The sequence below is a fragment of the Chaetodon auriga genome, chromosome 5, assembly GCF_051107435.1.
Source record: "Chaetodon auriga isolate fChaAug3 chromosome 5, fChaAug3.hap1, whole genome shotgun sequence".
NCBI lineage: Eukaryota > Metazoa > Chordata > Actinopteri > Chaetodontiformes > Chaetodontidae > Chaetodon > Chaetodon auriga.
This window is the reverse complement of record NC_135078.1, coordinates 27229023-27254569: the sequence shown is the minus strand read 5'-3', so window position 1 is coordinate 27254569 and position 25547 is coordinate 27229023. Positions and strand designations below refer to the sequence as shown.

The following is a 25547-nucleotide window of genomic DNA, read 5'->3' as shown; positions in this document are numbered from 1 at the left end:
CGACTTTAAGCTGGAAGCAGGAATGCGTGTGCGCTGATTGAGTGTTGTTTAACCCTGTGGAATCAGTCTTTCTGCTCTGAATGCAGCAAAAGGCTGGAAGCAGGTCAGGAGAGGTCAGAGAGGACAGCCAGAGCTTCTTATGTGAGCCGGACACTTTTGAGGACCACTGCGAGGGGCACTGAGTCAGTTCATTGATATTCAAGGATTTGACCCGCTGACAACGGGGATGTCTCTGAGGTTAAAACAGCCGTGCCTCTCCGCATTGTGCCGGCCGAAAAGCCAGGGGGTCCCCCGGCCCCCCGCCCCCCCTCTGCTCGGTTGTCATGGTGAGCAAATCAGTCCGGTAGCACTATGTCACACTCATGTGGGCACTTTCTCTCCGTCTTTTCATCCTCTGACTTTCTATCATGCTGCTTCACCGAGGGGGCTGCCAGAGAGAGCTTTCTGTCCACTGACAATGCCTGGTGAGTCGTGGACATCCCCATACATGTACAGTGCAGATCCAAGGGCCTCCCTTCCCAAAACGCATGGCAACAGATGTATTTCCTCTCTGTTGTGGGATCCGAGTGGGTGTTTTGTATCCAAGGACATGTCAGGTCAGGTGGTGGATCCACGCTGCAGGTCACCAAGTCCAAGTAACCGCCAATCATATTTCACCCCACAGCGTGAGCAAAGGACTGCTGCACCAGTTTTGTCTCATGCCAAGTGAGCTGGTGTCATGTGTATTATTACTTTGAGCTACTTTTGTGTCCTTACACTCGTCTGTTTAGCAGTATGGAGCCAAAGTAAAGCTGGCCGATAAGAGCAAAAATCAATCATCAGAAATTAATTTGATTCACATTTTGCAGCGCATACGTTCCTCATAGCGTTACTGCGTCTGCTAATGGAAAACAATTGACTGATGTCTGGCGCTGCGGTGTCTTGTTGTCACACAAATATGTTCCTAGAGCCAATGTCAAGGAGATTAGGCTGAAGGGAAAATTGCAGCTGCATTTAGCGGCGGAGCTGGAGAGTCGCTGCTCTCAGGTGATGGGGCATGTCTGTGCTTCACCCTATCTGAACCTGATGGCTGCTGCGGTTGGCACTGTAATTACAGAGGTTAGGCATAAATCACAGAGCAAGAGGTTGGAGAGAGGGAGAGAGGCAGAGGGAAGGGGGGAGAGAAAGTAAAGGGAGAGAGGAGCTTAGCCTCGGGGCCAGAGGAGGCCCTGACGCTCAGAAACATACTGTTCCCTCCTAAACGCTCTCCCCCTCAGTCCCTTTTTTGACTTTCTTTCTGTCTTTCTTCTTTCTCTCTGCGCTCCCACACAGTCAAACACAAACACACACTTGTAGTCCGTCTCTCGGGGTTCACATCCTTCCTGTGGCTGTGGCCGTCGGACTGCAGCGCCTCCTTCACTGGTCCAGTGGGTTCCTGATTGCACCGCACTCCTTCATCCTGTACACATTAAAGCAGTGAGCACCAGACCACAGGAAATAACCGTTGCGACTGTTGATGTGGACCTGTGCCATTCTTCTTGTTTCCACATCCCTCTGAAGGCAAATTTTAGATTATCCGCAAAATGTTTCGCAACAGCGTCGCAGCAAAGGCCAGATCTACCCACGTTTGATTTTTTATCTCCTCAGACGTCTTCAGGAGAGAAATACAGAACATAGCATGCTGCACTGTACCAGAATAGCACAGCGGTTATGTTTTAATGTAATGATTTGCTCGTCTTTGCCTTTATTTTGACGGTGAAAGGGAATGAAGAAAAAAAAAAGAGGAAAGCATCAAAAGGTCCCGTCCAGAATCAAGACTGAAACATCATCAAGCTGAAAGGTTTCTGTCCAGAGCGACAGAAGACGTCATACAGCAGCTCCTACAGGCCGAGTACCACTCCTCATCTAACAGGTCCTCCCAATTAAAAGACAAAACACTGGTCATGTGGTCCGTGCCCTGCAGAACAACACAAACAAGCATCTTCTGATCTGACGCCCGCACCAGACGACGCCACCGTTTTAAAAATAAAACTCTTTATGATGTGGCGAAGTTTAAAGGTGCCCTGTGGACTTTTCTTGTAAACAAAAGTTCTGTTTAGATTCAGTGTTACTCACAAAAACGCACTGTGTGTATCCTTGAGGTCTGACAAATGTGCTGAATTCATTTCCTTTTTAAACTCTTTTGAATCAAATGTTGTTAACATGCATGTTTACTTGCCAGCAGTCTTTGTATTTACAGCATATCGTGATGTGACCTCAGTGGACGAGCGTTAAACCATTGGCAGGACTGTGCCAACGTCACCCGCAACACTGGAAGTCAAAATCTCCGCAATCAGCCTTTAACTGGTTAAATTTAGGTACAAAAACGACTCGGTTAGGTTGAGGGAACGGTCAGCATGTCAGCGTGGTCTCAATCATAATCACGTGGTTACGGTCGTAAAACAAACCCACACTGACGGCCGTTAGGAAAGGGAAACACGCAGTGGTCTTCTTCATTAAAGTCTGGTGATTCTCGACCCGACCGTCCATCCCGACCTCCTCCCTCTGGATTCTGTCGCTCCATAACAACGTGACATTACTTCCTCCTTTGCTGTCCGCACTCAGGAGTCATAATTTCTGCAGCCGCCTCGTTTTTCGGGCATCTGCTGAAACAACTGGTGCTCCTGTTTTCATTGGGAGGGCAGCGTACCTCATGACAAGTAAACTGAACTTCACGTGGAAAATCAGCGTCGCGCCTCTTTAAGTGAAACAAAGGCAGAAACAAGCAACAAAACGAAGAGAGAAACTTCAAATGAAGAAACATTTCACATATAATTAGAATCATGGGAAGAAAAATCACTTTCATTAAAGTGTGCGTAAAGATGGCGTATGATCCTCGTCCTATTCACAATGGAACAGACCTCTTCTGAATACATCCCATAAAAGCAGCAAAAATGCTGGATCAGTCAAATACAGTGCATTCAAAGCAGAAGCTTTGATCTTGATCTCTTCACGCTTTCCATAGGGGCAAAGACTGTTCAACATATTTCAGAAGAACAATGAGAAAGAAGAAAAGAAATCTCTTTACAAGCTCTAAATGGGATCGTGTTACAGAAGCAAACGGTGTTTCATAAACAATTACTGAAGCATTTGAGTGAAGGACGACTGAAAGGAGCGGGAGCTGCAGCCCACCCTCACACACAGCCTGAGGTGCTGTGTTTAGATAAGGCTTAATTGGCAACTGTGATATCTGAATTTACCTGACATTAGATATTTCTGAGCATTTACGGTCTGGAACAGGAGAAGGAGTGTTTTTTGATGGGCAGCCGGCTGCACGTTTCCTCTTTATCATCAGATTAAGCATTAGCCTTCTGCTCAACAAGCAATATCTTCGGCTGGAGGGAAAATCTATAGACTGTCACCACAAAATCCACCGAGTCTGAATCATTTCATCCTTTGAGCTGTGAAATAGGAGCCTGCAGCCGGCTGAATTAGGACATATGGAAATGAACATATCTCTGCCGCAGCTGCAATATGCTCCTTCCATATCAGACAAAGACGTGGGTGAGGCACTCAAGGTCAACGCTTCTCATGTAAGGATAATGTTGCTGTGAAGACAATCAACACGTCTCATTGCGTTTAGAGCCAAAGACCCTAATATGACTTTCACTGATCCATAAAATCATTACCAAGAAGCTTTTAACAGGTTCCAAGGACCACGGCTTACTTTTTGAATAAAATATAAACAAGGGAAAATATCAAACCCATTAATCTTTCATTAAGCTCGCCGGATAAAAAAGAATCGCTTAAAGTATCATTCGTTACCATCACTGCGAGTGCAAAAGCCCCCTGCTAACATCAAAGGCTTCTCAAAGAAACAGAGCGGGAGAGAGTCAGTTAGCTGAATTTGGCTGAGAACCAGCTTGTGGTTGGGTTTTAATTTCGACTGACTCATAATGGCACCGAGGAGGAAATGGGGACCCGGTCTGTAATGGTTTTTGTGGCATCAAGGCCTTTTCGAGCAAACACTCACATAAACAAAGTGCTGCCGTTATTAAAAGAGCCGCGGATTCAGGCTGGATGTTGACAAAGGTTGAGAGCTCATCCTCATCTCGCACAAGTCTTTGTGCCACTGAGAGATCAGAGGCTTCTCATGGCCAAAGAATGGGGAGACTGCATTTCAAACGCATATACTGCACACACACAGGAGGAGGAGGAGGTGGAGGAGGAGGAGGAGGAGGAGGAGGAGGAGGAGGAGGAGGAGGAGGAGGAGTGGTTGGCGTGTTTGTGAGGGCGATGTAACAGCACTCTTTAGGAACAGGCTTTATATGTTTGGGTGGGGCATCTCGCCGCTGCAACTATTTTGCAGCTCTTCAGTGGACGGTCGTAAAAAATGATTTTGAAAATTCATACGCAACATGTTGGAATTTCTTCATGAAGCCGTTATACACTGTTTCTGCAGAAGCACCCGTCGAGGTTCGGGACACATTCAGCGTGAACGCAGGCTAAAACTGGCCTCTGAAAGACTGTTTACCTGAGAGAAACACAATGATGCTCTTGCTGACATCCTGTCTTTTCCATTAGCTCTCTTGCTGTCATTTCAAAGCACAAAAACAGCCTGGCAGTAATGCCAAGTAGGTTAATAACATGCAGTGGATTAAGGTTTTAGTGTAGCTCCGCACTGCTGCTATACTAAAGAAGTGATTTAGCAGGGAATAGAATAAACCTATCCCAACGTCTTTTCCCGACCTGCACCCCCATGCTGACGTACGTCACCGTCAAGATACAGTGACACATTCATTTCTGTCTTCAGTACACAAAGCAAGCGAAGACAGCTTCAATGGACTTCAGAGGCCCAGTATATTACATGAGTTAGTCATGGCTCATACTGAATTAAACATGGGAAGAAGAGTTTCTTTTTATCTACAGCCAAAGTACTAAATCTGACCACTGCAACCGATACTCGCCCACTTCAAATCCTCCCTTTGATAGTGAAAGCGTAGGAGCTTCAAATGTATCAGTTTGTCCTCATTTTTTAATGGGTTTTAGATGCAAACACTGGTTGATGTTTGCAGCTGAAAACAAAATTATACAAAGCACTCTTTTCTGCCTTATTCCCCGCAGAGCACACGTGTCGCAGCTATGTTTCGGCTGCTCTTTCATATCTCTATTTATTCTTTGTTTCCTGCTCAGGTAGATTTAATCAACCAGCAGCGGGGTGGCAGTCTCCCTCCAAATCATCCCTGTTAGGTGCAATAATAATTACACTGGACATGAAGAGACAGGCTTTTGTGATCTCCCACTGTTCTCTGGAGTTGGATGATAGTTAGATAATGCTCTGTTCGTCTCAGAGATGTCACAGACGTGTGTTTTTGGTTGTGCTGGGCTCATCTTTGCTGGTGCGGAGTTGTGATATTTTTGGACAAGCAAGGATGAAAGCCCACGGTCCTGTGGCTAATGAGATACCGAGGCAGTGGGAATGATGGTTTTAATTACTGCCCAGCACTGGTCTAAAGGGGGTGATTGCTGAAGAGCATGCTGAGTGTCCTAGGTTGGGAGTTCAGACCGATGCCAGTCATGCTGTGCCTGGCTGCCTTTGATGCTCACTCCCCTCTGCTTTATTCCCACATTGTGCTTATTAGATTCTTTGCTGCTGATGCTTCACTGCACCTTTGTTCAAACCAATGCTTCGGACAAAGAGAGGCATAACCACTGAGATTTCAACTTCAAACCCCCAGAAAGTTTCAGTGATGCAGAAGGCAACTTAATCTTTTGTGGAAATTAAATCCGCAGCGCTCCCACCGAGCGGTGGCTCTCTGGCACAGAGGAGACGGACACGGCGTGATATTTATCATTCAAGAATCAGGATGCAGGAGTCTGAGGGTTAGCATCCAACCATGCAGCTAAACTAAAATGAGCTCTAAAAATAGGAATCGCCTCTGAATCGCTGAATGATGAATTGGGGAAGATTCCCTCTTCCCCCTCGCTGTCTGCTCACATTTGAGGGGGAGAAATCTACAGCAGATTCACGAGCAGGCGGTGAGTCCTCCATCTCCTCGGCTGCTCCCAGCAGGAGGGTGTTGCTACGTGTCTGCTCTCTGTTCTCCTGCAGCCCAGCTGTGGACCATCCCTTGTTGACTTTTCAGAGATCACATGGCATCCTCACTGTGGCTGGCTTCGAGGGAGCTCTGCCTCTGCAGGACTCTGCTGTGGTCAGCACGGCCTCCTCCTCCTCCTCCTCCTCCTCCTCCTGCCTCTCCAAAAAAATAAATAAATAAAGGTTGGGCTGGTTAGTGTTTGAACACATCAAGCATATTCACAGCATTTTTCATGCAGCAGTCAGTTTTACCTTTGAATTGTTTACTTCGACAGCGACTTCATTCTCAGGAGAAAATCTGCGACTGTTGACTCAAATCTTTTTCTGCCCAGGTTTCCTGCATCTGTATACACAAATAATCTTCAATGAGTCAAGGCCAGCAGCCACAGCTTTCTGTTATCAAATGAACAGGAAGCAGCGTTTGCCAAATAAATGGAACCTGAATGGGACGTGTCCTTGGCGCTCAGGCTCGCAGGAAGTGTAGATAAGGGTTGAGTCACGATGATGTGTGAACCCAGTTAATATTTTGGTTTTATATAGAGAGATTCAGCCATACTGTGTGTTTTTTAAGGATTATTTTTAGCTCTCTGATTTGCTAGAAAGCGTTCCTGAAAGACATGGAAGAGGAAGTAGGATTCACACGTGACAACAATTAGGAATCTGATTTAAACCTTTAACATCACAGGTGCATGCTGGTCTCTGTTCGTGGCCTCGGCCTGTTCAGGATCAATCTGAGCCACAAGCTCTTGTCATCTCTGCATCGCAATTAAACACATTGACAGTATTTCACATATTTTTTGATGAGTTTAATGAGATTAAATGTCCGTTACAACCTGTTTGTAATATGGGGCCATTCAAATACTTTGCTTTTTTTCCTTTTCGTCTTATCATTAGGGCACATTTCCATCTATTAATGTAGGCGAAACCATCTCTCGTGGTATTTTTCACTCAGGGTGTGTTTGGAAACGATCCTCTCTCTCTGATGGAGGACTCTTGCTGTCGGTGAACCTCAGTGATTTTGACAGTACCAACTGTGCTCCATCGCCAACAGAGCAGGAAACTGTTACAGTGTTTTCCGCCTTCATTATAAATAGAACACCAGTTTGTTTTAGATGGAGCATACCGTCTGCTTGGTTTGACTGCTTATTCTGCATGGGCTTAGAAACCCATGGTGCAAGCCTGTGTGTGTGTGTGTGTGTGTGTGTGTGTGTATGTGTGTGTGTGTGTGTGTGTGTGTGTGTGTGTGTGATGCAGTGCCTGCGTCCTTTTAAGGGGAACACACTGATGCAGAGCAGATTAGGCTCCACGGCAGGCGAGAGAATAATCTAATTTTCCTAACCCGCTTACTGATATCATGGCACGGTAGATCCTTATTATTCAGAATCCCCTCTTGTTCTAGTTTTGCAATCAGGAGTTCAAGCTTAATGGGACCGCTGTGATACACGCAGAACAAAAGCTTTCATCAGGTTTTGTTTTTGGCGTTTCAAACAGGAAACACAAGGTCGAATGCTATGAATGTCACACAAATGCTATCTGCTAATACAGAAACTTGTTCCTGACGGCGAGGACGGCGACGGCATTCTTAGGGTGTGATGGCAGTAATGTACGAACGAAGGGTGTGTATTTTGTGAAAGTGCAGCCGGTTTGATATACTAACTGTGCTGCATGTTTCCTTTCATCAGCTTCGGGCCGTTGTATCTCACAGAGCATGATTAGCGTAAGCGTGGAATCCACACCGCTGGGGGCTGCAGGGCAAGCTTGAAGCCTGAAGCGCATTCATCAACGTCCCTGGCAGGGTGCACCTTTCTCAGCCTCACGCCGCTCAGCTTGCAGCCCTCTCTCTGGCCACGGTTTCGCCTTTTCCTTTCATTTTTACTCTTTTTCAATGGCCTTTGTTGTTTTTTAAGAGATAGCGTGGGTTTTTTTTTTTTTTTGAAGAAAACCTTTCTTCTTCTTTTCTTAAATCAAAGCTTTTACAGTGCGGGCCTGTTTGTGTCAGGTGCACGCTGTTCACCATTTTGACAACATGATATTATTATGTGTGTGTGTCATGTTGAATTGTATCTGTAACTGTTCACATGCTCACAGACACACACACACACGGGTTTCTGTGTGTTATGTGGCCCTGGGTGTGACTTTCCCTTTTTACCCCTCAATCAGTCTTGATGACACTGATGTCCCTGCCTTCCTCTTCATCTCCCCTCAGTCTTCTTCCAGCAGGTAAACAGTGACTGAAGCAGGTCCTCTCAGACTGGTCCCTCAGGTCTGAATCTGTAATCACTCTTAGATCTCAGACATGAAAGACTTGCGTACATCTTCCTAAAAATGCCCTCTGAGGTGCCAAGTTCTGTTTCAAATGGTAGGATGTGGAGAAGAGAGGGAAAGTTTGGGAAGAAATAATCGCCCGTGATCAGGTCTTAAAAGGAGTGGATAAGAGGAATTTTTGACTTTGTGAGAGCATTCTCAACAGTTTTTGTGAATCTTTTTTCTTAATAAACCATTGTCATTATTTAAAGCAAGAAAGGGAACGCTTAACTCTGTACACAAAGCCTTCAGAAGACCTTGGAGTAAGTCTCAGCCTGAGTCCATTTAGCTCTAAATTACTGGCCAAAAGGCCAGCTTGAGACTAAAGTCTTCAGTGTCTATACCTTCGCTTAGTCTACCCACTGTTTACACCTGATATAAACATTTATAATGCAAACTTACCATATTATTGATCATAAATATTGTCTCATAATGTTCAAAACTGGAAGTCAAATTTTAATCCTTTTACCTACATTACTGATTATGAGCAAAAACTAAACGTCACATTTGGGCTAAATGTTGTCACAATTATTGTGGTTCACACTGAACTATGAGTCAGTTTGTTGCTCATTTATAAAACACCAACCATTTGTGTGTCAGAGCCCTGAATTTCATTAGAGTCAGTGAAATATGTGTTTGTAACTCGAGCAGCCAGACTCAGCATATTTACTGTAGGGGCGTTGCTGCCATCTAGCGGTCATGATTGAGATCGCAGCGTTTTAAAAAATTACACCACAGCACCGGGTTAAATGTATCACTGCGCTTAAGAAAGTAGTTCTTAGGCTTTTCTGATATATTATTTCAGCAATGCTTCAATAAGGTGTTTGTCAGATTGGTTCTGAATAACTGTGCTTGTAATAGACAATGATGCCTTATATAAACTGAAGAAGTTTTTGATGATAGTAAAACACTAAATTTGTCAGTGTATTAATTTTCTCAGCGAAAAGGCCTCGTCTTCTTGTGGATTCACCTGCGGTGGTTCGTGTAACAGCGGGCGACAACAAACTTTCTTGAAAAGTGCGTATACCTTTTAAATTCGATGCAGAATATATTAAAATTGACATTCAATTTTGTGACAGAGTTTGATTTCTGTACCAAGTTGTCTCTTTCAGTGAGCTAGTGAAAGCCGTCATTTCTGTAAGTTAACGCTATTTAATTAATCTAGCGTAATTAGCTAACAAATCAGTCTAACATACGAGTACTGTAAAGTCATGTTGAACGTTTAATAAATTCAACTCACTAAAACTTAACAGTTAATATATCAGCGTCATATCCTGTAACAGGAAAATAGTTTTAATTTGGCGGTAACTTTTGTTAGCTGTTAGCTAATCGCTATATTAGCTCAGTTAGCTAGCTGGTTGCGCATTATCATAATTAGCAGGCGCCATCTTGTCCGCAAGAGGAAAACATTGGCAATTCACGTTAAAGCCTGCATGTGCTCTATCTGGAATTTTTGTATGATTGATGTATGTATGTATGGAATTATTTTAATGCCTAAAGGTTTTGTTTGTACAAAAATGTACAAATATTAGGAATTTGGCTTTCAAATCTTGGTTAGGTGACCGGGCAGGGTTTGTTGCGTGAAAATATTTTACTCAGTTATTGTATTAATGTTAACGTGTAGAGTGCTCTTTTTAAACAGGTGTACCATTTGAAACTGTCTGAACATGACTGGTCGGGCACGAGCACGAGCACGAGGCAGGGCTCGCGGGCAGGAGACTGCATCACCTGGAGCGGTAAGAGCTGTCTGTAACTTCCAGTAATCTCTGGGCATTTTTACACACCAAACCGTTTTCTGTCTCATTGAACCTTGTGTGACTTTGAAGTATTCAGGACTGTGTTCAGATCTGCTAGTATGAACTATCAGTGTTACAAAAAATAAGATAATTACATTAACAGTAAGATAAGATAAGACTTTATTGATCCCACAATGGGTCGTTACAGCCAGCAGGTATTACAAAAAGAAAACAATCTGTATGTACAAACTCTTATGTACAGGTTATATAAATATATTCTAAAGGCCATAAAAAACATTACTGCCCATAAAGTTACTATTGCTAGTGTTCTTGTCATTATGTAGCTGTGTGGATGGTTTTTGGTTTTATTTGTGCAGGTGTAGAGTCACACCTTTGAGATTTGTCACTGTCCAAATGAATGGGAGGCAAATATTATTTCTGTTGTGATGCTGTGAAACGTTTAAATGATGAATCTGAATATTTCACAAACAATTCACTAGAAACATAAATGTTTCTAATGAATTTTATCTTTTAACTTAGTATTTTGTTGTAATTAAGGCTTCATTTATTTCCAAAATTATAAGCACAGTTACAGCATGGCAGCCATGTAGTAAGGAAAAAGATTATACTTTGAAACCCGTCAATCCCAGAGGAATTATGGGGATTGGTCTTGACTGTATGGGCTATACGCTGCTTCCAAAACCTTTCCAGAGGTGAGAAATGAAATGTTTTCTACATCTTGTTGTTCCAGTGCAAAGGCAGCATCTAGTAATCTTAATACATCAATGCTTTAATCCTGCTTGTGGGAGGCTTGAGCAAGGAAATGCACAGAAAGGATGCGCACTGTATGAGAACTCTGTTGTGCAAAATGTAAATAGACAATTAAAATTTGGCATTTGCTCAGTTTAAACAGTGCTCTTAATAATACATGTAATGAAAAATAAAAATTATTGGCTTGATGCTGAAACTTGGTCAACAAACTGTCTTCTGTTGAAACGAATGATGTATTTGCACACGTCCAGATGCCGTGATGTATTTTCTTAACTTTTCATTCTTTCCTGAAGAGCATAGCTCGAGAGCCTCCACCAGTCACTGGCCCATCTGGAGACGGTGGAGAGCTGGTCGGCAGAGGGAGGCAGAAAGGTGCTCCAGCACCCTTTTCTACAACAGGTAACAGTCAGACACAAAGTCGTGACAATTGTTTCTTGTGTCAAATGATCTTTGCTGTTCTTTGCTTTTCCAAGTCTGTGTGAGAATGTAATTTGAAATGTGGACTCACAGGAAAGTGAGTCTAAGTTCCCCAGACCAAAAGCAAAGTTAACCATCACATATGGACTCAACCAGCAGCGTGGTGATTGGTTAATGGTTAATTTTACTTTGCAGTCCCCAAAACGCTTCCCCTTGACTTTGTCTGCGAGCGACAGCTGCTCTCACACAATTTATTTTGAAGTCTTAATGTCTGCATCACAATGTTTGCAAACTGGTTTAATTTGTGTTTCTTAGCTGTTCTCCAGATTTCAGCCGGGTTTCAGCAGGTGAAGCTGGGGGAAAGAGGTGGACGGCGGCGTGATTTTTATGATGCGGGGGTGAACACGAGGCAGGCGATGGAGCACGTTAAGGAATCAAAGACCGGTTGGACCTCTTTCAGCAAACGTACATTTTATAATGGGTGGAGAGGGCTGTAGATTACTCTCTGAACTATGTGTGTGCTTCCTCAGGAACCAGCGGGTATCCCATTCAGTTGAGAGCGAACTTCTTTCGCATCCTGTCGCGCCCTCAGTGGGTTCTGTACCAGTACCATGTGGACTACAAACCGCCCATGGAGTCTCGCCGCCTGAGATCTGCCCTCCTCTTCCAGCATGAGGAAGCTCTTGGCTCGGTGCGGAGCTTTGACGGAACTATACTCTTTCTGCCCTGCAGATTGCAAAACAAGGTAATCTGATAATTCTAACATCAAAATGAAGACATCCAAATGTTTTTAACTAGTGTTAGAATAAAGAATTTAACAGAAAAAAGCATCATGGCCAGTCGCACTGCTGGCCAGGTACCAATGCCGTGTAATTGTTTGAGTTCGGAAGTCCTCAGAGTTGCTTTGTGCTCTGCTTTGATCAGTTAACTCTCACATTTAATTGAGATTGCCATCACTCGAGCCCCCATGCTGTCACGTGCAGAGCTAAAATCATTGCCTTGCAGTGAGTTCATGTATACCTTTCAGATCAGCAGTTATCACATGGTGACAGATGGTCAGGCAGGAGATGTGAGCAAAAGTAACTAGCTTATGGAAGCTAAAATCAAATATTGTTAGGATTAAAATAGGTTTATTTTGCTCAACCTTGTGCAGAACTGTTCCTTGAAATTTCATTTGAAGTTTCAGTTGTAACTTCACTGGAAGGGAAAGCAACTGAAACGTTTAACCTTGTGTTTAGGAGACTGTGCTTCACAGCGAGACAAGGAGTGGAGAAAAGGTTCAGATAACCGTCACCCTGACCAACGAACTGCCGCCCACGTCTCCAGTGTGCGTTCAGTTCTACAGCATCATATTCAGAAGGTCAGTTTTCAGGTCTAACATCCTCCACTAATCAGCTCTGCTTGTGATGATTGTCTACGCATTACATCTGATAACAAAAAGTTTAGACACAGTACAGTTCACCACAGCATTTTGAATCTTTGGAAACTTCCAAACTTCTCATTAATGGTGTTTTTTCCCTTTAAAGAATCTTGAGAATTCTCAACATGCAGCAAGTTGGACGCAACTACTACAACCCCAGCGATCCACTCAACATCCCACAGCACAGGTACGCTCGTTTACCTCGCTGCTGTGTTCTCTTAAACAGCTCTGTCACACACAGACCAAGTATTTTATCCTCGATAAGTGTCCAAAATAAACTTTTGCTCCGACGGCCGCACTACGCCAAGTAGTTCTTTTGTGGTTCGTATTTACAAACAAAAGATATGGCTTGATGAAGGCTCGCTCGTAATGGCGAGTAGCCGTAACCCGGGGACCTGCTGTACTGTGTGAGACGTGAACCACACTGAAGGTCTATCTCTGCCTCAGGGTTTAGATTTTGAAGAGTTATCTTGGCCTTTTAAAGCTAACATCCTGTTAACAGACAGGTTTACATTTCTGAAGTTGTGTTAATGGACACGTCCTCCTGACTTGTTTGTCCTAGGCTGATCATCTGGCCAGGCTACAGCACCAGCATCTTGCACTACGAGTCGTCCATTATGCTGTGTACTGACGTGAGCCACAGGGTGCTTCGCAGTGAGACTGTCCTCGACTTCATGTACAACCTGAGGCAGCAGTGTGGAAATCAAGACTTCACAGACATCTGTGCCAAGGAGCTCATTGGACTCGTAGTCCTCACCAAGTAGGATCCACGTTACACTCACATTCTGGCATTAATATTCCACACAAATGCATCTGATTCAAAGTACCTCTGTGTACCTTCACCTCATTCAGTAGCTGTGCTGGTCTGGACGTCACTCTACTCTTGCTACCTCTCAATTCTTTAGGTACAACAACAAAACCTACAGGATTGACGATATTGCATGGGATCACACTCCCAGCAACACGTTCAAGAGGGGAGACACAGACATTTCCTTCAAGGACTATTACAAGACTGTAGGTTTCATGCACTCAACACGAGTACTGTTGTAGCAGGGGCAGTCAGGGCTCGTTCAGACTGCAGCTCAAACCATTTTTCTGGACATGTTCAGATTGATTTTAGAAGGTCTGGGCAGTAAATCAGATTCAGCCGAGCAGAATTTACGCAGGGCGACATTTTCATGGCCCTAAATATGAAACTTATTCATGGACTTTCTGTTTGAAGCAATATAGTCTGGACATCAGCGATGGGAACCAGGTGCTGCTGATCAGCCATGTGAAGAAGTTTGCAGGTGCTGCAGCTCCTCTGGGCCCGGCCATGCTCGTCCCAGAGCTGTGCTACCTCACAGGTAACATGCTGGAGCAGCTCATCACCATAAAACCTACAGCCGTTCAGTGCCGTTTGTCTTAGATGCTCGCTGTGTGACAGGCTTGACTGACAAGATGCGAGCTGACTACAAGATCATGACGTGCTTGAGCGAGGTCACCAGACTGAACCCAGAGCAGAGGGAGGACCGCCTCAACCGATTCATCACAACCATACAGACGTAGGTGATGATCGACGTGTCGAGTAAACATCGATCCCGCCTACTGCTTTCTCCTGCTTGATTAGAAACTGTCATTTATCTAAATACTCTTCTTTTAATCAATCATGAGGGCTCTTCACTGTTTCCCTTCATCTCAGCAGCGTGTGTAACTCGTCTGTTCGTATGCACAGAAGTAAAAACAGCATGTTTTCCCGTCCATGTCCTCAGGCTGTGTGATCCCAGGCTTTGATTTAAATCCTAAAAAATGATTTCATAGGAATGCTGATGCACAGCTGGAGTTGGATAAGTGGGGACTCAACTTTGATAAGAACCTCCTAACTCTGAAAGGCAGAGTCCTCCCAGCAGAGAGGATTTGTCAGGGATCAAGATTGGTACGATGTGCTTGTGGTTACACAAATTTGCTCTTTTGAATTCATGAAACGCTTTTATTCGTATAATCTAAATTGAGAGATTAACGTAAGTATTTATGTCACCTAGTTCGAGTACAACCCCCAGAAGGCCAACTGGACCGCAGAGACGCGTGGAGTTCCTCTGATCAGCAGCCCTCCGCTGAATAAGTGGTTCGTGTTTTTCACCCGTCGTAACTACAACGAGGTCCAGGCCCTCCTGCAGGCCCTCAGCAAAGTGTCGGCTCCGCTCGGCGTCCAGCTGCAGAGACCTGTCCTGTGAGTGTTAGCATAACTCAGCGACAGGGTTCCTGTACCAGCCTGTCCATGTGACCTCTTCACAGAGTGCTGAATACATGTGAATGCACTCAGCTGCCAGTTTATTAGGTACACCCAGCTAAAACTGATGCAGTCTAAGACATAAGGGTTATTAGGAGTTGATTCAGCCTTGTGATCATTCGGAAGGATGTAGTCTGAAGTATTTCATGTTATAGAAGGAGAGAGGGGGATTTCTGTTTAGTCTTCTCTCAGTGTTGTAACTCAGGTGGGCAAAATAGTGGAAACACTAGTCAGTATGATGCAGCTCAGCCGCAATGCAGATGTAACGTCCTTCAGAGTGAAGGCTGAATGAGCACCTTTCTTCAACACATTCATTCTAAGGACTGTTGTGTTAGACTACAGTAGTTTTAGCTAGGTGTACCTAATAAACTGGCAACTGATTGTTTAAGTATGTAATCTGTTTCTTTTTTCCTCAGGTACTTGCAATTCATATTATTTAGCAATGGAAGAATATTTTTAAGGACTTTAAGGAAGGTTTCCCATTTTAATGTATGCTGTCGTGTCTCAGACTCTAATCTGCTCACTTTGCTTTTCCACTGAGAAGCTTTTCCCAAACAGCAGCGTCAAACATGAGAGATGAAGAACAGCGTATTAACCTGAGTCAGTTTGTCATTACCTGACCTGAAGGATTTATGGTCATGTTAATGTTTGCTCTGCCCTGATTGGGTGATTTGTGCTCATTCATGTATTGTAAGCTGTCCTTGTTTTCAGGGTGGAGTATGAGGATCGTCAGGAGTCTCTCCTCAGAGCCCTTCAGCAGAATGTCGACTCCCATACACAGATGGTTAGTGACTGAACGTATGATAAACTTAGAATTAAAAAAATGAATTTATGTACGAGGCCTCCACAGCAGTACGAAGCCTGCCGGCCTTTTCTGTTTGTTAGGTGGTGGTGGTCCTCCCCACCAGCAGGAAGGACAAGTACGACACCATCAAGAAGTACCTTTGTGTGGACTGCCCCACCCCCAGCCAGTGTGTGCGCGCCGCCACTCTCAGCAAAGCGCTGATGACCCGAGCCACCAAGATCTTTCTGCAGATGGCGTGCAAGATGGGAGGGGAGCTGTGGAGCGTGGAAATCCCGGTGAGCCTCGTGCACGCTCAGGGTTTTCCCTGTGGAGTGTGTTTCGTTTGTTCGTTTTATGTTTAACCCTTTAAGCCTCAAGCCTTTCTCTGGACAGCTGGATTTTGTCTGGTTTTTTTGGGGGGGTTTTTTTTTTGTACTGTAGATTGAGCTCTTTACCTGCAGAGGGAGCAATCCTCTTCCATGTTGTGCTGCCATGTTTCTACAGTAGCCCAGAACAGACAAACCAAACTGTCTTGTGTTGTCAGTAGCCTCCATCAGTGAGGGTCAGTCTGAAACCTCACGGCTAAATGCTAACTCCTGCACACTGGTCCTTAAAGCTAGCCCAGCTTTCATTATAAACTTGGTTGCATCATGAATAACAGCGGCTCATTGAGGCTCCTGCAGACACTGAACGCATCATTCTCCCGCTGCCGTTTCACGATAAAAGGCACAAGAGTTTTGGCAAAAAAGTCTTTGCACTTTTATTAGAATGGTGAAATTGTTGTTCACTGAAGAAATGAAGTTCAGGTGGATTGTGGGAAAACGAGTTGAACAGTGGATTTAACTGTCAGATGACATTGATGTGTAACGTTTCACTAATTTTAATCATGATTTGAACAAACACTAAGCAGCATCTCAGAAGTGTTTGGTTATTGCGAGCATGAGCCTGGTTTGACAAATCCAAACGTCTTCACCCGAAGCTCCATCTGTCCCCAAAGTGGCGATTTGCTTTGTGTTTCTGATCCAGGTATGCATTGTGGATCTTAATCATGGCTCCTGCCGCCCCCTCATAAGGAGTGTTTTTGAGTCTGTTCAGGAGTTTTGGGTGAAAACAGAGAAAACTGAATGAACGGGAACATAAAAACTCTGCTGCCTTGTCCCGCCTGTTTGTGTAGCTCAAACATCTGATGATTGTGGGCATCGACTGCTACCACGACACCACTGCTGGGAAAAGGTCTGTTGGAGCTCTAGTGGCCAGCCTCAACCAGAACATGAGCAGGTCGGTTGGTGCAGCAGCGTCCTGAAGGCCTCAGTGTCCACACTTTCTTAAACTTAACATCTGCTTCACAACTGTTGTTGTATTTTTTCTAAAGGTGGTTCTCAAAGTGTGTGCTGCAGCCTAAAGGTCAGGAAATCATGGACGGCCTGAAGCTCGCCTTGAGTGGCAAGTTGCTTTCCTCAGTTTTACTTAATGTGTTAATTCTCCATCAACAAGCTCGGCGTCGCTCTAATAACTCCGTCTGTTTCCCAGCTGCACTCAAAGACTATCTGAAGTTCAACAACTGCCTCCCGTCGCGCATCATTCTCTACCGGGACGGCATCGGGGACGGCCAGCTGCACAGCGTGGTCAACTACGAGGTCTCTCAGATCATGGACTCCATCAAGTCCATGGGGCACGACTACGTGTGAGTTTTACTCTTTGACGGTCCTGACAGAAAGCCTCTGCTCACCTGTTGTAAACACCTGCGTGTCGTCTGGTTTGACAGATGCTCACAGAGCAGAAACACTGACTCTGATTTGAATGTATTTTTCGTATTAGCTGCGTAGTGCAGGAGCTCACTCACCAGAACGACATGAATAAAGCTCAAATTATACGCCGAGCCTCCCGTCTGCTCTCCGTAGGCCCAAGCTGAGTGTGGTGGTGGTGAAGAAGCGCATCAGCACCAGGTTCTTTGCCAACATCAACGGCAAGATATCCAACCCTCCCCCAGGCACCGTCGTGGACACGGAGGTCACACGGCCGGAGTGGTGCGTCTTTTCGCTCCCGCTGCGTCTTTTCCTTCATTTCTGTCGTCTGTGTTGTGGTTCACTGCTGCAGCCTTTGTTTACCAGGTACGACTTCTACATCGTGAGCCAGTCTGTCGAAGGCGGAAGCGTCTCGCCGACCCACTACAACGTGGTGTACGACACCAGCGGACTGAAGCCCGATCACATGCAGCGGCTCACATACAAGCTGTGCCACATGTACTACAACTGGCAGGTCGGCCGATACGTCCGTTGGTCTCATTGCAGCCTTGTTCATGCAGTTTCTCCACAGGTCAACTTAGAACAAATGCTTGATATTTAAGTCATTTTTGACGTGCTTCATCTTCTCTGTGCTTCAGGGGGTCGTCGCAGTGCCCGCTCCCTGCCTGTACGCCCACAAGCTGGCGTTCCTCGTGGGTGAGAGCATCCACAGGGAGCCTAACGTGCAGCTGGATGACCTCCTCTTCTACCTGTGAGGACGGACAGACGAGCAGTTCGTTCAGCCCGGACTCAGATCTCCACTAAACTGTATTCATGTAAACCTTTGTTCGTAAAGTTCCCTTCAGTTTAAATGAAAACGAGCGAGAAGAGTTTTGGTGACCCCTGAACTCCACCGGGCACGGCTGCGTCAGAGCTGATCCCAGACGAAGCCTGTGATTTCACAAGTCTGTTTTGACAGACGGCGCGTCAAGCTGCACGGAGCAGATCGAGCTGGGCAGGAAGTGAGACGCAGGAATGTCAAGAATCCGGTAAAGTTTCAAAGTAAAACACCCTGTGCGAACACAAGACTTAGCGATGGTAGAAAGCAGCTGACACATCTGTGCTCGGGGGAGTCTGCGGGAAAGAGTTTGTTTGTATTTCAAGAGCCAGGCCGCGGCAGAAAACCTCGTTTAATCAGTTCGTTGTTGAAGTTTAACGCAGAGCCAAAGCGGCAGTTCAAAGGTGAAAGACGAGCGTCTCCAGGTTTGCAAGCTAAAGTGATGAAGATGTTCAGAGGAAACTGATTTAAGCTATTTCTGATTAATACTGAAAGACTTGATAAAAATTCATTTTGGCTTTTGAGTAAAGACAAATACTTTTTTCAAAGGGGAACCTGAAATCTGTGCATGTTTATTACACAGCTGAGCCTCTGGGTGGTTTGTAGATGGTTTGGAGCAGTGTTTGTCCTCTAGAGGGCAGTAAAATGAAGCTGCAATGTCCCATTTTTGTTTGTAATGAGGCTCAGGGGTCAACACTTACGTCCCCTTACTGCTGAGATCCAAGTGGTTCCAATAAATTTCCTGATGTCATACATGTGATTTGTGGCTTTTTGAGTCAAATTACACATGCAAGCATTACAAAATATCAAATTTATTTAGATTTAGTTTTTTTAAGAAAAGATTGCACATGCACACCCACACAATAATTTGTAACCATCAATATAGGCTGATAACTCTTATCATAAAGCTAGCACACAACTGCAGACTTTTAAACAATATGGTCTTCAAGACACCATGGGGAAAGCTTGCACTGTCTGATTATAAAGTTAAATGTACAAAAAAGGCAGTTTGAAAATCAAGTATAAACATTTAAAAACAATTTTACAAATGGATTAAGTACAAAAAGAGCAACAGTCACTCAAAATGAACAGAAGCAATGTCTGAAGACGTGGTCCAGAAATAGGAAAAGATGGACATTAGTTCTGTTGGCCGAGAATCGTACAGAAAGCATCACAGAATGTTTTGCATACATTCTTTTTTGGCAGTTTCAGTTCAACTCGTGTGTGTGTGTGTGTTTGTGTTTGTGTGTGTGTAGAAAAAATAGGCTCGATTTGAAGATAAGTGAGGATGAAATGGAAAACAGAATGACGTGAGGAAATAAGGGTGGACTGTTTCATTTCACGCACAAAGACGGACGTCTGCACAATCCTTTCGGGCAGCTTTGAAAATACATTGGCTTTCAATTCATCATACATTCACTACTCTACATTAAGGTGTAGATAGATAGATAGATATCGATATACAGTACTTTATCCTGCGCCGACAGAACTCGGGACACACTGAACAGGCGTTGAGAGATTGGCTTGAATAAACAGATTTCAGATCGAATAGTTTGGGGGTCGGGCGGGTCGGGGGCAGCGTAGAGGTAGCCTTGTGTCTCACCGTTAACTTCTGTGAAAACAGTCAAACCTTTCGTCTTCTAGCGAAGCCCAAAAGTGTTGCATGTTAGGAATGAAACGCAGTGCGACAGGACTGCTGCATCACAGACGAACGCTTGTTAATCTGCTCGTGTACTGCTGTTTCCTCTGTAGAGTAGTCTGTTTGAAATCAGGTGTGCATCATCAGTGTGGCATCAAAAACAGTGAACTCAAGTCAAAATAAAGTGCCTTTGTTCGCTCAGGGGCCCAAAAAACTGGTACACGGGGAGGATTTTTGCTAGCTTTTTCACTATTTTCTAGAAAGAGTTGTTTTTGGGCCAAAGTGTGGATGACGGACGTCGACACGTCGGACGGTTTAAACGTAAGCTCTGGTCCTATGGAAATCACGACAGTCACACGATACCCTGCACGTCACAAGTCAGGATTAACATCTGCAAACATCTCGATTTGTGAAGTGACCACAGAAATGAGTAGTAGGCATGGAAGTGCACGCTCTACCGGACAACGTACTAACCATTGTGCGATTATAAGGCAAATACATGGAGGTTGGATCGACGAGGCGTTTCCATCCAGGCTGATTTTACTGCAGAGACCCTGTCGTCGGTACAGTGTGTGCTTGTTTCGAAGGTGTTTGCGGGGGAGCGCTCGCCTCTCGCAGGTGTTGAAATAGGGCAGAACAGGAGTTAACTCTGCTGATTTGTCACAGTATACTGCAGTACTGCATGCTCCAGGGTCCACGCTGAGCCCCTCACATGGCATGCACTCGAGGGATCGGGAGGGAATGTGCTGAAGTAAAGCATGCAAACCTCTCGTATCGTTAGCGACTGGCCCTCCGTGTCCTTTTTGTCCGGATGACACTCTGCTTTCTGCACACAGAGACGTCGTCACACTCGTAACGTGGTGCGTTAAGGGCCGTCAAACTCGACCAAGTGCAACACGGAGAACGCCCCCGGGCCCGGTCTCTGTGCTCAGCAAGACCTCGTCAGCCACAGACTCGGAGGTAAGATGCTCACGACGACATCGGCCCACCGGCGGGACCATCGTATGAAATGTGTTTTTGAAAATATGTTAACAAAATACAAATATAGTATACAACAGATGTAGAAGAATAAAGCATTTGCTAAGCTCACAAATGCCACAAGAAAAGTGGATGACACTCTCCAAGTATGTCGAGGAATTATTTTACAGCGCCAAGTCTTTGCAACAGTTTCTTCCCTTTGGAGAGCAGTCCCTTTTTCTTTTTGGAGGAGTACATGTCCAGTGGGGCCCTGATGGGACTGCCGGGCCCCACGGTGGCAGGGCCAGAGCCAGGGACGTGTGGACGCACTGTGGGAGAGGCTGCTCTTCTGGGCGGACCCGATTTTTCCAACGGAACCTAATGGGAGACCCGTAAGGGACAGTTGAGGGTGTTAAAAAGCCAGTCTGTCACACCTCAGTCACTACTCCCCTGTTTAAGTCCTCTCTGCCTCTGCAGGGTCACCATAGCTCTGCCGTCTACCTCCCTGGATGTCGTCCCGTGCACTCACCCCACCCCCACCCCCACCCGCCCGCCCCCCCACCCTCTGTCAGGTACAGTGTTTTTTAATCAAGCTGCTATGAATAAGCTACAACCACACAGAATTTAAGCATGACATCGACTAACTTCCACATCAACGTGAGGTGACGACATTTCCCAACAGTGAATATCAAAGGCGGGGGGGAGGGGGAGGGGGGCAGCTTCTCTCACATCAACAGATACATTTGCATTTTGGGGACAAGTGGGACATATTTATATCACATTCACTTTCCTTCTCAAATATATATTTACTGATACAACTGGGTTACAGAGAAACTACAAGTCACTACTCCTTTTCTGTAATCATGAGCTAAAAGGCTCCTTTAAATTGCACTTTGGGAAGACAGATGGTTCAAGATTCCACTTAAACGAGGTCATATTTACATGTACAGTAACAGAATTTAAACACCAGAACATGTAAAACATCAGTTTGAAGTGAGACGGTGTAACTTTGGACAGAACCAAGGAAAACAGCCTCAGGTGGTCTGGTACGAGCTTTAGCTTATGGTGGCTAACGTTAGCAAACTGGGTAAATACTGCTGCTGCAACACACTTTACTTCATCTGTTTCCTGATTTTATGACTGTTAGCATTTTAGCTAAATGCTAAATATATCCCATAATTCTCATTTGTGGCGGCTGTGGTTGCTGCAAAAGCTGCACAGTCTCACTTTAAACCAATAACTGTTAGTTGGCAATCAATTGATGCTTAATCTCAGTTCACAAAACGATTAATTATTCTTTGCATAAAAGAAAAAAGATCTCAAATTTGGCTCCAGCGAAAAGCCAACGTACAAATGAACATTTTTGAAAAGTTCTCTGCTTTTCTTTGGGTTTTTGCATAGAATTGGTGGATTTTCTGGTCGTTTCTGGGACAGAAACCGAAACGTTAGTGCCTTGGATTTTAACTGAACTGTTGGTAATTGAGGACAGTTTTGGCCTTTTAGCTTGCCATGAGTTACAGCAGGAGACTTATTGCAGGAGACGGACATTATCATGTACAACACTCAGAGAAACAACTGAAGATACCACACTTCTTGTCTAATGCATTGGCGAGGGTGACGGCCTCCTACCAACAAACAGCACTGAGTGTTTTGGAGAAACAGACGATTCCTAAGAGGAGCTGAAGGCAGAGCAGCACTGAAGGAACGTCGTGTAAAGTGGACATGTTGCATACCAGAAGCTAAGGGTACCCATGTCAGCTGCATTAGACGAGGGGAGCGTGATCTTGGTATCCTCAGTTGCTCACTTACGTGACGGAAACAGAGCCTTTAAGGTGTGAAATGAACACTCTTCTTCTGTTTTGCCAAGCGGGTGAGGAAAAGAAATAAAAAAATATGGTGATGGCATTTCAATAGTTTGCACTATGACAATGGCAAATCAGAACACAAGGAAAGAAACATCTGATGACACCTATTCATATTTCAACAATTGCATTGTTTGTTAAACATAAAAATAACATCACATATTTACATTTAGTAAATAATTACTTGTGGAGTTACTCTGATGGGAACATAGGCTAAGTGACCTCTGCGTGCTACTTTACAAGAAAGCAATATACAAAACAAGGCGTTCAGGAGCAGATACAAAAGTTGTACTACACTCGACTTATCTGTTTAGAAAATGGTCAAGAGTTCATGCATCTGGACTACAGAACATGCTGAGCTACAGACTACAGAGTTCATCTCTCAGTACAACAAAACTATTTTACTCTATTAGAAATTAGTGGAGATCAAACACAGAATATATTCATAAAGCATCTGTCAGAATGCTAAATATGCATGTGCAAAAAAGTGTTAACTGCTGTTTTTCAAGACACGACAGAACAGGTAAAAAGTCACAGGAGACCCCCCCCCCGCCCCCCCCACCACCCCTCCACTCTCATTGAGAATGCTTTATGAATACAGGATATTATACAATGCACAACTTCCCCCCTTTCACAGCAGGAAACATGAAAAATAAAAGTACCTCTGTCAAGTATTAGTCTTTAAGTTTTATTTTTTCATTGATCTTAGACATCTATGTATTTACAGCGTAATGCTCCAGAGTCAGAATCCAACTGTACTTCAATGAGACACACACACGCACAGACACCAAACTGAAGGAGATAGAGGGAACTGAAAAGAGTAAATGGATGACAGAGGGCTAGTACTGCGAAGGAGCATGTACCCTTTTGGTCTTTATCCGTGCTGGAGTGTCCTGGGCGTAACGAGATGGTGAGTCAGTGAGAAAAACCTCTACATCGTCAGGCACTTCTTCTAGAAAGTTGGAAGGAACGAGTCCCTTGTGTCCGTTGAGCTCGCCCTGCGGAGGACAGAAGGACAGTGAGGCTTTGGGCTTAACGGAGGCTGCAGAAATGGGAAGAGCTGCTTTCAGGACGCGTTTTTAGCCGCTCTGTTTCCCCATTTCTTTAGCATCACTCAACACTGACATGCTGAGAAATCATGTTTTATCTGTCATTCGTGGACGTGTCTAAATGCTGCACGCGTACTCCGAAAAACAGCGGAAAAATGTCTTGTTAAGTGTCTGCAGTCGGATGAAGGTAGAAATGGTGAAACATTTGATATTGTTTTAAATCTTTGGTGACAGATTTTAACAGCTACAAGCAGCACGACTAAGTAGGGGATGATGCCCGACGAGGTGTCCATTATCAGAAATTAATGGACGACGCGGAGGTATAAGCATCATTATACCACCTTACCAAAGAAATAAATATTAAATCAATTATTAATACGTTAATGATGTTTTTTACCGTTAAAATCGTAAGTTTCTCACAAGAAGCGGCTGAGTGGACTATTTCATATCTCTCGCTGTGACGCGTTGCCAAGGTAACCGGCTCTGGCCACTGAACCTGCAGCTCGGTAATCAGAGGGGGGAGTGAGGTCGTGTTACGTGATACGCTTGTGTGTGTCCAGAAGATGATGCGAAATTTTGTTTCAAAGAATCAAAGTCCACAGATAGTTTCCTAAATCGTTTTTATTGCAAGAAATATTATCCACCATTCACTCTGATCATTAAATGTGTATCAAGCAAGTAAGTCTATCCTACATCGTTTTTATAAATATTATCCACCATTCACTCTGTATCAAGCAAGCCATTGTGATAAATCAGCGTTAAGGGTTTCACATAAGACAGCTGAACCCAAATAACGTAACCTGTCTTGTTTCGAGACGATCCTCGTCTTTGGTGGCGTTTCAGCGGACCTTTGCGAGCTCTAACGTAAACACCGGACTGAGCGCCCCGGCGCTGAACGTTTGCTGCTCGGTGAATCCACAGGACAATAAAAGCTACGCAGACGTCCAGGAGCACTTTGGTACCGAGGTCGTAAACCCAAACCGCCAATAAGAAAGCTGTTTGTCTCCAAACTTTTGCCTGCTTTCATTTGTTTTGTAGCACAGAACGACGTCTGAATGAGCAGCTTGCTGTTCTATCTGCTGTTCTACCTGCTGTTCCAGCTGCTGTTCTAGCTGCTGTTCTAGCTGCTGTTCCAGCTGCTGTTCTAGCTGCTGTTCTACCTGCTGTTCTACCTGCTGTTCTACCTGCTGTTCTAGCTGCTGTTCTACCTGCTGCCTCAATAAAGCAAAATTTTCAGCTCAGTTGAAAAATCTTCTCAGAATTTCATCTAAACCAGCCCAGTAAGAACTTTCCTTCAGCTCATCCGTTGCAGTTTTCACTTCCTGCCCTCAGCCTGAATTTAACGTCACGTGACCGCAAACAACCAATTACTAGAAATAAATCTGACTGAATCCAAAAACCGCTGAACATATCAGCAGAGATCCATGAAGCATGGCTCAGGATGCCGCTTTGATCAAAGAAGCAGCTCAAGCATTTACTCCACAACTCCGGAAGCTTTGTCCATGAACACTTTGACTTCTGGGATCCCGGAGCCTGAAACGAATCCTCACACCTCCACGAGTGCGTCTGCACGGTGTGTTTAAGGAAGCATCGAGGCAAAAAGAAGAAAAGTTCAGTACTCACATAGTAAAAGCCGTCTTCGTCTATTTCACCGAAAACCGTGATGACGTCTCCGGCACAGAAAGTCAGTTCAGCCTGTCGGAGGAGAAAGAGCTTTGAGAA

The 25547-nt window shown here is 44.7% G+C and overlaps 2 protein-coding genes across 26 annotated transcripts in view; one reads left to right on the top strand and one right to left on the bottom strand.

Annotated features, from left to right (window-relative positions):
- The first annotated feature begins 10026 nt into the window (after positions 1-10026).
- piwil1 (piwi-like RNA-mediated gene silencing 1) lies at positions 10027-19084 on the top strand. 2 transcript variants are annotated; one of them, XM_076730002.1, is made up of 20 exons: positions 10027-10095; positions 11160-11265; positions 11599-11727; positions 11814-12028; positions 12522-12643; positions 12810-12890; positions 13266-13463; positions 13609-13717; positions 13926-14049; positions 14130-14247; positions 14504-14618; positions 14725-14912; positions 15684-15756; positions 15858-16052; positions 16931-17034; positions 17129-17199; positions 17287-17440; positions 17658-17783; positions 17868-18015; positions 18140-19084. In XM_076730002.1, exons 1-20 carry the CDS (start codon positions 10027-10029, stop codon positions 18254-18256), a joined length of 2562 nt encoding a protein of 853 aa, XP_076586117.1. In that variant the 3' UTR covers positions 18257-19084. The 2 variants fall into 2 exon arrangements, with proteins under 2 accessions (XP_076586117.1, XP_076586118.1); XM_076730003.1 differs by having other exon boundaries at positions 10027-10108; positions 11167-11265.
- A 30-nt stretch (positions 19085-19114) lies between these two features.
- Positions 19115-25547, bottom strand: part of rimbp2b (RIMS binding protein 2b) — a 76119-nt gene continuing 69686 nt past the window's right edge. For 17 of the 24 annotated variants that reach the window (XM_076729976.1, XM_076729979.1, XM_076729981.1 and 14 more), the window contains 3 exons: positions 25449-25520; positions 23640-23774; positions 19115-21292 (listed from right to left, as the gene is read on the bottom strand). In XM_076729976.1, the coding sequence (XP_076586091.1) occupies positions 21095-21292; positions 23640-23774; positions 25449-25520 (405 nt within the window). In that variant the 3' untranslated portion in view covers positions 19115-21094. Of the gene's footprint in view, positions 22769-23639; positions 23775-25448; positions 25521-25547 lie in introns of all 24 variants that reach the window. The other 7 variants (XM_076729987.1, XM_076729990.1, XM_076729995.1 and 4 more) reach the window with 2 other exon arrangements.

What these genes read in the sequence shown, in the direction of transcription:
- piwil1 (XM_076730003.1), top strand. Translation starts at nt 10,027, where the DNA reads ATGACTGGTCGGGCACGAGCACGAGCACGAGGCAGGGCTCGCGGGCAG. An exon ending in TCGACTCCCATACACAGATG is followed by an intron (nt 15,757 to 15,857) that starts GTTAGTGACTGA and finishes TCTGTTTGTTAG; the next exon opens with GTGGTGGTGGTCCTCCCCAC. An exon ending in TCCATGGGGCACGACTACGT is followed by an intron (nt 17,441 to 17,657) that starts GTGAGTTTTACT and finishes TGCTCTCCGTAG; the next exon opens with GCCCAAGCTGAGTGTGGTGG.